This window comes from Denticeps clupeoides, chromosome 7 (genome assembly GCF_900700375.1).
Source record: "Denticeps clupeoides chromosome 7, fDenClu1.1, whole genome shotgun sequence".
NCBI classification, from domain to species: Eukaryota; Metazoa; Chordata; class Actinopteri; order Clupeiformes; family Denticipitidae; genus Denticeps; species Denticeps clupeoides.
The window spans coordinates 21064859-21078390 of record NC_041713.1 but is presented as its reverse complement, the minus strand read 5'-3'; the positions used below and the strand labels follow the sequence as shown (position 1 = coordinate 21078390).

General features: G+C 44.2%; 2 protein-coding genes across 3 annotated transcripts; both read left to right on the top strand.

The window, feature by feature from the left end:
* The first annotated feature begins 531 nt into the window (after positions 1–531).
* rundc1 (RUN domain containing 1) lies at positions 532–6686 on the top strand. Of its 2 annotated transcripts, XM_028986526.1 has the most exons (6): positions 532–1000; positions 1740–1748; positions 2559–2717; positions 3303–3501; positions 3632–3727; positions 4719–6686. In XM_028986526.1, the coding sequence occupies exons 1-6, from the start codon at positions 623–625 to the stop codon at positions 5585–5587; spliced, it is 1710 nt and encodes a 569-aa protein (XP_028842359.1). In that variant the 5' UTR covers positions 532–622; the 3' UTR covers positions 5588–6686. The 2 variants fall into 2 exon arrangements, with proteins under 2 accessions (XP_028842359.1, XP_028842360.1); XM_028986527.1 differs by lacking the exon at positions 1740–1748.
* A 940-nt stretch (positions 6687–7626) lies between these two features.
* On the top strand, positions 7627–9943 carry sult3st1 (sulfotransferase family 3, cytosolic sulfotransferase 1). Its single transcript, XM_028986768.1, has 6 exons — positions 7627–7861; positions 8085–8281; positions 8706–8832; positions 8932–9026; positions 9192–9372; positions 9663–9943. Exons 1-6 carry the CDS (start codon positions 7717–7719, stop codon positions 9788–9790), a joined length of 873 nt encoding a protein of 290 aa, XP_028842601.1. The 5' UTR covers positions 7627–7716; the 3' UTR covers positions 9791–9943.
* Positions 9944–13532: the final 3589 nt, after the last annotated feature.

The following is a 13532-nucleotide window of genomic DNA, read 5'->3' as shown; positions in this document are numbered from 1 at the left end:
GCAAAACGGCTCCGTGATCTCCTGAAAACTACTTGGCGGGATCGTGAGGGTATTGCACGGAGTGGCCAGAACGGTTCTGTCGCATTCCTTTATTTTAACATTTCATTATTGGCTACTGGGTTTCAATACCACATTTTTATTTTTGTCCACCAGATGGCCCTACTTCTTCCTTCTCAACGCATGCAGCAAAGTTGAACACTTTTTATTCTTGTAAGGGTACCATAACTTCATAATTAAATATTAAGTGTGTATCAATATTGATGTTGTTTTAGTGGCAAAATAATCATGAAATATTCGTAGGAAAGTATGTTATGGCTCCTTGTAATATAAAACAGGTTGTACTAGCCACTCGCAATATGGCGGACAGGCGGACGTACTGAGTCAACAGGGCCCTAACCCTCTTCCAAGCCGATATACAACCCGCGCAAACGATCCCAGATCAACCGATCTGTACAGCATATGGAGCGCACCGGCGGCGTATGAACCGCTGCCGGATTGTTTCCGGTTTGGTGACGTATCAGGTGGACGGTGACGCAGTAAACGTTTAATGCAAGATGGCGCTGCACCTGTTCCAGCTGTTTTAAGGGGATTCGCTTAAAAACACACTCTCGCGCCGCGTCACATGTCGACGGAAGAGCTGTCAGCCTCGGACAGCGAGGCTGCGCCGGCCGGTGCCGGGGAGCGGTGGGCTCCGGTCGGTGCCGTCGCCAGCCCGGAGGATGAAGCGGGGAAAGCGGGGAGTCTGCGGCCGCCGTCCGGCGAGGCGCAGATGACCGCCAGGCTGCGGAAGCTGGAAGAGGAGCAGGACCTGCTGAACTCCTCTCTCCTCGCCCTGACCTCCCACTTCGCCCAGGTGCAGTTCCGCCTGAAGCAGATCGTCCACGCCGGCCAGTGCGAGGACAAGGAGCGGATGCTGGCCGAGCTGGAGGAGTTCGCCTTCAAGGGCTGTCCGCACGTCGTGGGCTGCAGGGCGCAGGACGCGCAGATGCTGGAGAACTCGGTGGGTGTCACGGTGACGTCATCCAAATCATCTGTACTTACAGGAATAACATGGATCAACGTACAGTACAGGCCAAAAGTTTGGACACACCTTCTCATTCAATGTGTTTTCTTTATTTTCATGACCATTTACGTTGGTAGATTCTCACTGAAGGCATCAAAACTATGAATGAACACATGTGGAGTTCTGTACTTAACAGAAATAGGTGAAATAACTGAAAACATGTTTTATATTCTAGTTTCTTTGCTCTGATTACTGCTTTGCACACTCTTGCCATTCTCTCGATGAGCTTCAAGAGGTCGTCACCTGAAATGCTTTTCCAACAGTCTTGAAGGAGTTCCCAGAGGTGTTTAGCACTTGTTGGTCCCTTTGCCTTCACTCTGCGGTCCAGCTCACACCAAACCATCTCGACTGGGTTCAGGTCCGGTGACTGTGGAGGCCACTTTTTGTTAAGTACATAACTCCACATGTGTTCATTCATAGTTTTGATGTAAATGGTCATGAAAATAAGGAAAACACATTGAATGAGAAGGTGTGTCCAAACTTGTTGGCTGTACTTTATAAAAACATAAAAACTTTTTGTAGAAACTTTTAATAACTATTGTGTCCATCTACTGTGGAGCACTGCCCGTATCGGACAGTGAGTAGGAACAGTGACACGATCGAGATATGATATAGCCCCCTTATATATAAACTCCTTTCTTCTCTCCTTCACTTTAATCACATGCTTTACTTGAAGGAGGAACTGGTGAGTTCTGCAGATCTGTTTCTGTCTTGCATTTCATTGTAGTGTTCGGTTGGAGTAGCCAGAACTCGTTACCAGGCTCTGATCATTCGGTGTTGTCTGTCTCTCCTGCTGTATCTGTCGCTCTTTTGGTTTGTATGTCTCATCACTCTCAGTCTGGTGCTGTTCTGTCCTGTACATTCGTGGGCAAAAGTTTTGAGAATGACACAAATACTGAAACTTCTTTTGCAAAGTTTGCTTCTACTGTTTTTATTATTCCAATTTGCATATTCTCCAGAACAGTATGTAAAATAAATCAGTTCCACAGCATTTCAGCCCTGCAGCAAAAGGACCTGCTGAGATCATTTCACTGATCCTCTTGTTAACAAGTGAGAGTGTTGAGGAGCACAAGGCTGGAGATCATTCTGTCCTGCTGACTGAGTTAGAACAGCAGACTGGATGTTTAAAATGAGGGTGATGCTCTGGTAACCATGGTTACCTGCAATGTGACCATTCATGTGTGGGGCTGTGGCCTCACTCACAATTTTTGTGACAAAGGTCACAGCCATGAATAAAGAATGGTACCAAAACATCTTCTGACAGCAACTTCTCACAACCATCCAAGAACAGTTTGGTGAAGAACGGGGATGAAAACATCAACATTTTGGGTCCATGGCCAGGGAACTGATAGCATGTCACAGAAATCGTCTTTAAAAATATGCAAATATTGACTTTTTTTTCTTCTTCTTCTTAACTTTAACGTTTGGCCACGACTGTACCGTATGTATGTGTTGTATGGAGGGAGAGCTGACGATTGTCCGTTTGATTTACCAGAGCGAGAGGGAGAAGCGGGAGCGTCTGGACGCTCAGAGGGAGAAACAGAAGCAGCTGATCGTGCAGCTGAAGACTCAGCTTGATGACCTGGAGCGCTTCGCCTACCAGGAGGGCAGCTATGACTCCCTGCCGCAGTCTGTGGTCATGGAAAGGCAGAGGGTAGGAATTGGAACGTCATTCACACATGCACACCTGTCCATCTTGATGAATGCCAAGGTTCTGATTACGGCAATGTTTCACATGAAACCTGAACAATCCAAAACGTCTGCAGACGTATTAGTCCTGTCTTATTTTATTAACTTCTACAAATATAAATGTACCTGTTTCAAGGTCCAGGCTGAAAACCATAGGGCACAGGGCAGCACCAATCTCTGCAACAGCCTCCCGATACAAGTCAGATCTGCCCCTGCTTAAAAACATCAGTATAAATTGCCGTTCTCCTCTGGTTGAGGACAATTTAATTTGTTTTACAAGACTTGCATATGCTTTTTTTATTGTTTGTTTTTTTGCTTTTCATATGTTTTATTGCTCTGACCTTTTATGCCATGTTTGCTTGAGCTATTACTTGTACTGGACTTTTGGTTGTTTAAATGTGCTCTATAAATGAATTCATGAAACAAAAAGATTCCAACATCATATGGAGCCACAGCCGACGCTGTAATTATGATTCCAGTCATTGAGAAGAAATGCATCGTATTGTGTTTCCATCGTGGTGTGCCGCTGATTCAGGTTTTCTCTTTGTAGGTGATCATTGATGAGCTGATCAAAAAGCTGGATGTAAATCTGAACGAGGACATTGGAAACCTGACCCCAGAGGAACTGAGGCAGAGAGTGGACGCTGCTATTGCCCAGATTGTCAACCCGGCCCGAGTCAAAGAGCAACTGGTGGAGCAGCTCAAAACCCAGATTAGAGACCTGGAGATGTTCATCAACTTCATCCAGGGTACAGACACATCCAACTGATGACCCGTTGAATCTGGAACCATATACCGGATGGAAGAGCATATATATTTTTTTCTTGATCTTTTAAATGTAATTTCTCATGTGCTGCCTTTTCTCTTTACTCTGCACAGATGAGGTGGGGAACCCTTTGCTCTCCGGTGGAGAACCTTGCCAACAGACACAAACTTCAGGACCCAATTCCAGAGCCCCTGGGGGCAGGAAGAAAGGTAAGTCCTCCATATTCCCTATGGGAATTTCTAATGTGATATGAACCCCTGGTATGCCTGCTTTTGCTGCAAAGAGTTTTAGATTTGAGTGAAGCATCAGGCAACTTCATTAAAATTGCCTCCAGTATGTAAGTAAGTAAGTAAGTAAGTAGAGCTTTACAGTCATCTCAACAATACAGAAATTCATATACAGTGAGATGAAATATCATTCTCCAGGACCATCTGTGCAACACAGGAGACCGATCACAATGAGGGGCATGGTAGTAATTAATACAACCTAAAAAATTATGATTTCCTTTTTTCTTTTTTTCCCATTTTTATATATATATATATATATATATATATATATATATATATATATATATATATATATATTACACACACACACATATACATTAAATCAATTAAAACAGTCAGTATGATGTTAATCAATACAACTCAATTATTATTTGCATGTGTCCACTGTACCCCACGTAACCCCCCAAATAAGCATGGATACAGAACTTGAGGCAAGTTCAGCAACTTTAGTTTCTCACGTGGTACATGGCTATAGTGCTGCATTTGAAAAACCCTTCCCAGCAATCAGGCAAGCGTTTCGTTTCGTAATTCCAAGTACCGAGCTTGCTAAATAAAATGATCAACAGCATTTCCCGGTGGACTAAATTTGTATAAAAATTATCGATATTTGGTGTCCCTGCATAGATACATCACCACATAAAATATCGCAATACCCCACCTCTAGCTAATATGTGTGACATTGATATCGATTTAGGCGGAATGTAATATATGAGACTGTAAGGTATTACAGTTGTTAAACCTGCCAGTCGTGCAGCCATGATGGCTGCATTAAGAACTTTGAGAGCGTATAAGTGTTGGTGTCCCCTGCATGTTGTTAATAAAATGTAAAAAATGAAGTGAATCGAGCCGAACGCTGTTTGCCTGGGTGCTGTGGGGGGTTGGTGACTGATCCTGTCGGTCTTCCCGCCCGCAGTGGACCCCGAGCAGGCACAGAGGATGCGGGAGACGGGTCTGCAGCTGATGCAGCGAGCGCTGGCCGTGCTGCAGATCTTCGCCGTGAGCCAGTTTGGCTGTGCCGCGGGCCACGTGCCCCAGACCATGTGGTCCCAAGGCAGCCAGGACTACGGACCCCTGCTTCAGCGCCTGGAAGCGGCAGTGGAGCGAGTCCGGGTGCAGGCCGCCCGGCGGCAGCAGCCGGCGCCGGAGGAGCAGCACGTGGTCAGCTACACCGTCTGCCTGTCCCCCGGGGGGGCGCGAGACGAGCTCACCGCGGCGGTCCGGAAGGACCTGGCGGCGGCGCTGCGCGACCTCCTGGCTCACGGCCTCTACGCCCCCTCGCAGGGCATGAGTGTGGTGCTGGCGCCCATCGCCTGCCTGCTGCCCTACAGAGCCGCCCCGCAGACTCTGCACCCGTGGGAGCTCTTCGTCAAATACTACCACTCGAAGAACGGCCCCGCCTTCATGGAGTCGCCGGCTCGCCAGCTGTCGCAGTCCTTCAGCCTCCCCGTGGGCGGGGCCGCCGTGACCGTGACGCCCAAGCAGTCGCTGCTCTGGGCGGTGCACTCGGTGCTGCACGAACACGGGCGCTACAAGCGCGGCGCGGACTCCGAGTTTAAGGCCCTGGTGTGTCTGGCGCTGAACGAGCAGCGGCTGGTGTCCTGGCTGAACCTGCTGTGCAAGTCGGGCGGCCTCGTCCACTCGCACTACCAGCCCTGGAGCTACATGGCCCAGACGGGGTTTGAGGGCGCACTGCGCATCCTGGGTCGTCTCAGCCATCTCCGCTTCAACCTGCCGGTGGACCTGGCGGTGCGGCAGCTGAAAAATATCAAAGACGCCTTCTGAAAAATGGACCAAGGTCCAACGGTAGCGCCATGAACTTCAGACAGAACTGATCCTGCCCTGTAAAAGATAAAAAGTTGGGAAAACTTAAAAAATTACAAAACTTCACGCCCCTGTAGTTGTGGCATTTGCAGCCGGTTGCCTTAAATTTTTCAGTTTTTCCAACTTTTCTTTTTTTTTTTTTCAGGACCGCTGGCACTCCCAAACAACAGTCGTACAATGCTGCACGCTGGGGATTTATTCCCAGTTCTGCAACGTTTGCGTAACGTTTACTCAACGTTGACTGTCAGGGTTAAAGGACGGCAGAGATGATGTTGCACATTGAACAGTTCTAAGAGGAATAATGAGTTTGCCTTTGATCGGTTACAGTCTATTTAACGTGTAAAACATTTAAAAGGCTCAGGGGGTGAAAGTTGTGTTGTGGCAGAATTCATTTGAATCATTTTACTTACATATTTAAGAATCTGTTGAGCCTGATCACCTTCATTACTGCTGAAGATACAGACCGTGACAATGTGAAACTTCAACGCTTCCATTAAAGCAGTGGTGTTCCAAATGGACACATGCAGCTCTGTTCACAGTATAGGATTATATAATTGATTGTGGAATGTCTTGGTAATGTGATTTATTATTATTTTAGTATGTAAACATATCCTGAAATATTGAATGTACACATAGGGAATATGATTTTTTTTTCTTTTTGTTCCTGTGTCTATTCAGCACTATACATATTTAATTTCATGTTCACAGTATATGATAATATAAATGATTGTGGAATGTCTTGGTAATGTGATTTTTTTTTTTAGTAATTCTAATTTAGTAATGTAAACATATCCTGAAATATTGAATGTACACATAAGGAATATGATTTTTTTTTTTGTTTTTCTTTTTTTAAAATTTTTGTTCCTGTGTCTATTCAGCACTCTATATATTTAATGTCATATTTTGTATTGGTTTCACAGACATTATATTACCTTTGCAGTCATTTCCTTTTTTCTTCTGGCATGATTGATCTGTTTACGAAGCTCATGCTTCTGTACTTCACCAGTCCCTGCTGCTGTTTATGCTGTGAGACTCAATAAAGCACCACGGCTGCATCCTAGTGGGTTGCAATTCATTTCACGAACATGTGTTCATTCATAGTTTGGATGTCTTCAGTGAGAATCTACCAATGTAAATGTCATGAGAATAAAGAAAACACATCGAATGAGAATGTTGCGAGGGTTATAACTGATGACACACAGTGTACATGGTAAAGAACGCTGCATGTTAAATTAAATTTGTGATGTAAGTAAAAAAAAAGATGTGAATAATAAAGAGTAAGGCGATGATCCCCTTATGATTTTATACAGACCATTATATTAATGGTAAATTCAACAACACATAAATTACGGGATCACCCACTGGATCATTCTAGATCACCCTAATATATATAACGACTCCTGATTGACGTGCCATTGATCACACTGTGCCAGGAAATACGGTGGTTTGGGGTGGAGGTAACAGTATCAGCTGCAGTAACAACATCAACATGAACATAATGACTAGCAAGCACCAGGAATCCCGGAAGAATGTGGGTAGCCAGTATGTTTATATGTATGACATTTACCAGAGCGCCTCACAATCAGTAGATACAGGGACAGTCCCACTGGAGACACTCAGGGTTGAGAATCTTCCTCAGGGACACAATGGTAGTAAGTGGGGTTTGAACCTGGGACATTGTCTTCTTGTTCATGTAAGCAATTGCACACTAGGCTACATCCACTGTGACACCAAAGTTGTCCCAAAAAGGCCCCACGATGTGGAAGTTGTCGTCTGATGACAGAGACGAGAAGAGAAATGTTGTGTGATGCTTTCCTCTCAGAAAACGGAATGTCTGGCCTCATGTGATTTTTGAGGGTCACACATCTAACTGAGCCGAGTTCTGGATTGTTGACAGGAACTCACTAATTTCATCCAAGTTCAAGTTCAAGTTCAAATGTATTTATAAAGCACTTTGATACAACGCAGGGCGGAGCCTCGGCGGGCAGGGCGGAGCCTCGGCGCCGCCGGAAGTCGCCACGTCACCGGCACGGCATGGCAGTGTAAAGTCTGGACTCGACGCCGAGTCCCGCACGGCAGGTCGCGTCGCCATGGAGCCGATCTCCGAGTATCTCTGTCGCTACAAGGGCTACGTGTTCGTGACGGCGGAAAAGACGTCGGCGGAGTACATCGACTCACTCGAGACGTTCGAGACCCGCGACAGCGATGTGTTTGTGGTCACGTACCCCAAGTCGGGTGAGTGAGTTAAGAGGGAATAATGACGGCCGGTACCGGAGCTGGGAACCCGACCACCCTGCGACCACGGCTCAGACCACGCCCACCTGGAATTACGTAATGCGTCACGTAACACGCTCAGCGTGCTTTTTTAAAAGCACTTTGAAAAAGTTCCCGAGGTAGCATGTGTTAAACCCGTGGGAAAGTCCTGCAGCAGCGTTACTTTTGTTCGGGCCTCACACAGGAACCATCTGGACCCAGCAGATCCTGACCCTGCTCACCGAGTCTGATGGCCAGGATCACCCGAACAACTGGGAGAGGATGCCCTGGCTGGAGTACCCCGAGGAGCGAGTCTACTTGAATCGGCCCTCCCCTCGCCTCTTCGTCTCGCACCTCATTCCCTCCCTGATGCCTCTCGGCCTGAAGAAGAAGAAGGCCAAGGTTAGACAAAGATGGCAAAAAAGTAAAAAAAGTGATTGAAGCCACGCCTCCTACCGGCCTGAAGATAAGTGCAGGGGTCACAGTCCACCGCGAAAGTTAATATTTAATTCATTATGATCTTATCTATTAGCTGTGTTTGAGCTGCTTTTATAATGAGATTTCGGAGATTGCACTCTTAATGATGCTCTGATGCAGAATTTAAGAGAGAAAATGAAGTGATCGTCATTGTGAGACACAGCAGCACAGCACACGGTGACACAACGAAATGTGTCCTCTGCTTTTAACCATCACCCTGTGTGAGCAGTGGGCAGCCATGACAGGTTTGCTCACTGGCACCTTGGCGGCTCGGGTTTCGAACCTGCAACCTTCCTTAACCGCTAGGCCACCACAACCAAAGGCCTCTCCTTTGCTCTTTTTGTCCCAGATTATCTATGTGATGAGAAATCCCAAAGACAACGCAGTTTCCTACTTCCATTTCACCTGCGCCTGGGCCCATCTGCACACACCAAAGGACTTTGAGGAACATCTTCAGCAGTATCTATCTGGACATGGTGGGGCTTTCATGAAATGCACATCTGCAGAGAAAATAAGCTTCTTAGCTGTGTTTTAATGAAGGAGCATTAACCCACATTCCTTCTGTCCATTTTCAGTTGGAGGAGGTTGCTGGTTTGACCACGTCTTGTCCTGGCATTCTGTCAGAGAACAGTACAACATCCTGTATCTCACCTATGAAGAGATGATCCTGGTAGACCACCAAAAATCACAGAAAGAAATAAGAAATGATGGCCTCTCTTTCAACATTTGTGGAGAGCTATAAAAATCTTCATTTGACCATTGGCCATGATTGAGTATTGTGATGCTTGTGGGCGTGGCTTGATAGCATCAATCTGACATGGCTCTGTTATGTCAGGATCTGCGTGGGGCTGTCCTCAAGATTTGCCACTTCCTGGGCAAGCAGCTGAGTGAGGAAGAAATTAGTCGGGTGGTGGAAAAGGCAACGTTCAAGAACATGAAGAACGACCCCAAGGCCAATTATGAGTTCCTGCCCGAAGATCTGCTCATCAGAGAGAGGAGTCGCTTCCTTCGCAAAGGTGTTTATAAAAATGTCATTTTTGCACTTTTGCAAACCAGTAGGACATGTGAGGAACACTATGACCGAATTGAAGGCCCACAAATTCCACTCAAAGCATTAATGACTTTAATTGTACTTAATTAGCGGAGTGGTATAGAGGTCAATGAGTGGGGTGAGGGACAACCGTGAAACCTGTGGAACCCGTCTGTATCACCGAGACCGTATAGAACATCTGAGTAGAGGTGATGGGACGATGGCTGGGCTTCAGTCAGGAAGTGACATGCGTTTTTTTTCCTTCATGTGTGGCAGGTACAATTGGCGACTGGAAGAACACCTTCACAGTGGCCCAGAGTGAGAGGTTTGATGAAATTTTCCACGAGAGGATGAAGGACCTGCCACTGACCTTCATCTGGGACATAAATGGAGAGAAGCACTAATAGCCAAGGACTCTTCGTACCCATTAAATCATTGGCCTAATTAGCCAATAACTAGCCTAATTTCTTTTAAATTTTTAGAGAAAACTGGAATCGAATACTTGGTCATTGAAATTAGTGTGTTTATCAAGCAATAAAAGGTTATAGTACAATCAGCTTAATTCTCAGCACAGTCATATGCATTTCTTAGAAGAAATGAGACTATTTCCTGAGTAAAATTGTCCTTTTCCTGTCTTGGTTAATGTCACCATGTTCATTAGGGCTGATTTATTTCATTGTGACCTTCTCTCAACCACAGAACCACAGAATGTTTAATCAGGTATGAACTTTTCAAAATCTCCCACAGGTTCGTAGTCAAAAGACTGCAGTTCATGTAGATGTCCACACGGGGGCGAAAGAAACCGTGTCTGGTGGTAGTGGCCTTGTGGGTATGACACCAGGTTTCTTACTACCATAGAGTCTCCAGGGGGACTGTCCCTGTAACTACTTATTATAAGGCGCTCTGGATAAGGCCGGCTGATAAATGACATAAATGTAAATGTTCATCATGAAATGAAAAGTATTGTATTAACAGAATTAATAAACATTAAGATAAACCACAGCATGCTCAGAAGTTATTTAAGATCTAGCTTGACACAATACAATACAAAATACAGTAGACAACAACATACAATCAGGATTTGATTTACAGATGTTCACAAATATACATGAAGTGTAACACCAACAGTGCAATTATGGGGTGAAGACCAAGTAGAATTGGATATGGAACGTGGTTTTATAGCTGTTTCTGAGGGAAGAACCTGTTCCTGAGTCGATCTTTGCTGCTGTTTTGAACCATCACTACAACATAATTTTAACAATTTTCATCAGTTTGTTGGTGTATAAAGAAGCTTTTCGCATTTTGGCTTTAAATAAAGGGGTTATTCCCGCATTTTGTTATTGGAAACTGTAAATGTTTGGTAGAATGTTTCCTTCTCAGCTAAATGGGGAAAGTTCATTAAGTCATGTGGGATTTACTGTAACGGATCAACAGATTGCATTCAACACATTCCTAAAGTCTGATGGCGATTTCCAGCCTTGTGATGTGACCAAAAATCACAATCCTCCTACTTCTGCATAGTAAATAGAAGTTTGTTAGGCAGCACCATGGCAGAGACCATGCCATTATATGCAACTCTTGGTGCAAACCTAGGGATTACTGTTCCATGTTGGTGCGGTCAGATGATTAATGAAGTTCCACAGATCAGGGTAGAGGCTTGATAAAGTGAAATCCAATTACATGACAAAACCAGTGCACCTCCACCAATTTCCTACTATGTGCATATATGCCTGTCTGGAACCAGCCCTGCTGTTAATCACGGCTACTTTCTGCACTGGGGAACGTTGCTTTCACTGGATGCCGGTTGTTCTCAAACCAGCTTAATGGAATCCATAAGTAAATGGGCCCAAGACATGGGCGTGGTTCAGGTTCATTTATTGGTTGCAGGGTTGGGCATTCAACTAATGGATAGCTAGAGAGATAAATAGATAGATAGATTATTATTATTGTTATCATCATCATTAGCGGTAGGTAGGCCTATTATCATTACTAGGCTATTGTTATAATTGGCAGTAGCACTAGACTTCTAGCGTGAGCTTGCAGACATTATTATTATTATGAGTAGTAGTAAGCCTATCATCATTACTAGGCTATTGCTATATAATAATATGAGGTTACATGCTTTATTGTTGTTATTGTTGTTGTTATTATCATCAGTATAGGCCTATTATCATTACTAGGCTGGTATTAGATCTCTGATATTAATTTATGTTTTATTATTGTTATTATTACTGGGCCTAATAGAAGGCATCATCCTCATTTTTTTCAGAAGCTTGCAGGTAGGTGATGTTAGACCTGAGCCTCAATTCTTAGCTCAATGTTTGACAAACATGGCCTCAAATCATCCTCGATTTGTGCACGATTGCGGTATTTAGTTTTGAGTGCAGTCGTTTTTGAGAATCCTGCCTCACACAAATATGTCGACGAGAAAGGACGGAGAATCTTAAAGGCGACGTCACAGAGTTGAGGATATTCCTGCATCAATGCTGCCCAGAATGACGAGAGACTCTGAATGAATTAGGGAGGAGAAATTTCACAAAAACTAAAGGAAAGCTTTAACTGTAGCCTATATCCTGACTAGTTTCTTCGTTTTATACGTCGTATATATACGACCTCACGTTGTATACGTTGGCAGCGTCTGTCACTTCCGTCCGTCATAAAAATGAATTCGGATGGTTCAGTTTTCTGCATTTTTCATATCCGTAGCAAATATTTTGAGGGGTGTTTTTGATAATTGAGAGCCACCAAATGATGAATATGAAAAAAAACAAATACGACAGTTTCTGACTCAGTCAGGGTGCAAGGACCTTATACTTTTGAAGCTTGCGCTGCTTCTCGAGGAGAAATCAAACAAATGAGTCGTTTTCTAAAGTCTATGAGCGCAGCACACGCAAATAAACTAAACTGACATACTGCAGTTAAATTTCCAAAATGTGGTGTTTTTATATTCATAACATTTTAATACAGTTCAGCAACATACATCACACGACCTGACGACCAAGAGAGCTGACAACTGACCAACACTTAATTTACCATCACCTCACGATTGAAAATGTGACACTGATTTCATATGACAGTTCAGAATAAGTTAATATGACAACAAACAAGTTAATAATATTAAGTCACTTACATTTGATGTAATAATGACTGTTTTGTTCTATTTTAGCAGCGAAAATAGATCCGCAAATTTGAATTTTTTTTTCAGTTTTCTTTCCTCCCTATCCTGTAGCCTACATGTGCCCCCACCAATTTACAGGAATTTTTTTTTTTTTATCATCGGGCACTGAGAATGACACAAATACCACTCCCATTAGTCCTGCTACACCCCTTTAATTACACATACTGTACACAATATTAAGATGTTGTGGTGGGAATTTTGTGGTGGGACCCACAAGAGAACTCCTCCCCCGCTTGATTACAGTTCACAAGCATTTATACATCTGGGGTATACAAGGTATACAAAAGTAAGCTCACACCACTTTGGACAGTGGCGCCCATCAACGTCACAGAACCTTTCTTTTATCAGATTATGTCCAGCTTTTGCGTCAAGCTTTTGCATCAACAAGGTCAGACCTAAGATACACAGTTGTCTTCTGACTGTTCCATGACCAAAGGTGAAACACGTGGAGTGTTCGGGCCTACTAAATTTCATGGAGTGTCTGGGCCTACTAAATTTTCCTTCCACAATGTAACAAAAGAATCATACATTTTTCAATAAGTAACTGTAATTGTCACAGTTCCTGTGCAGCAGGGATTTGAACAGGCAACCTTCTGATTATGGGGGCACTTCCTTAACCGCTAGGCCACCACTGCCCCATGGCATCTGGCTGCCATCTTGCCTCCTCACCCGCTCTTTATCGTGACTTTGCACCATTGTTGGTGCTAGCATTTTTCTTTTGCTGTTTTGACCCTTTTGCCTCACTACTCTCTTTGGAATTGCCCTTATCTGTCGTTTGGAACCCGATGTTGCTGACCATTCGCCCGCCCTCCGACACCACTGCTGCCAAGTCCTGCCAAGTCACATTCTGTTGATCATTTATTTTTTTAAAAATTGCTTTCATTATCCATGACACCATAGTGATGAAATCGTTTTATTGTTTTAAATGGAATCATTACATTGCATTGGTTAGAATTAAAGTCAGAAAT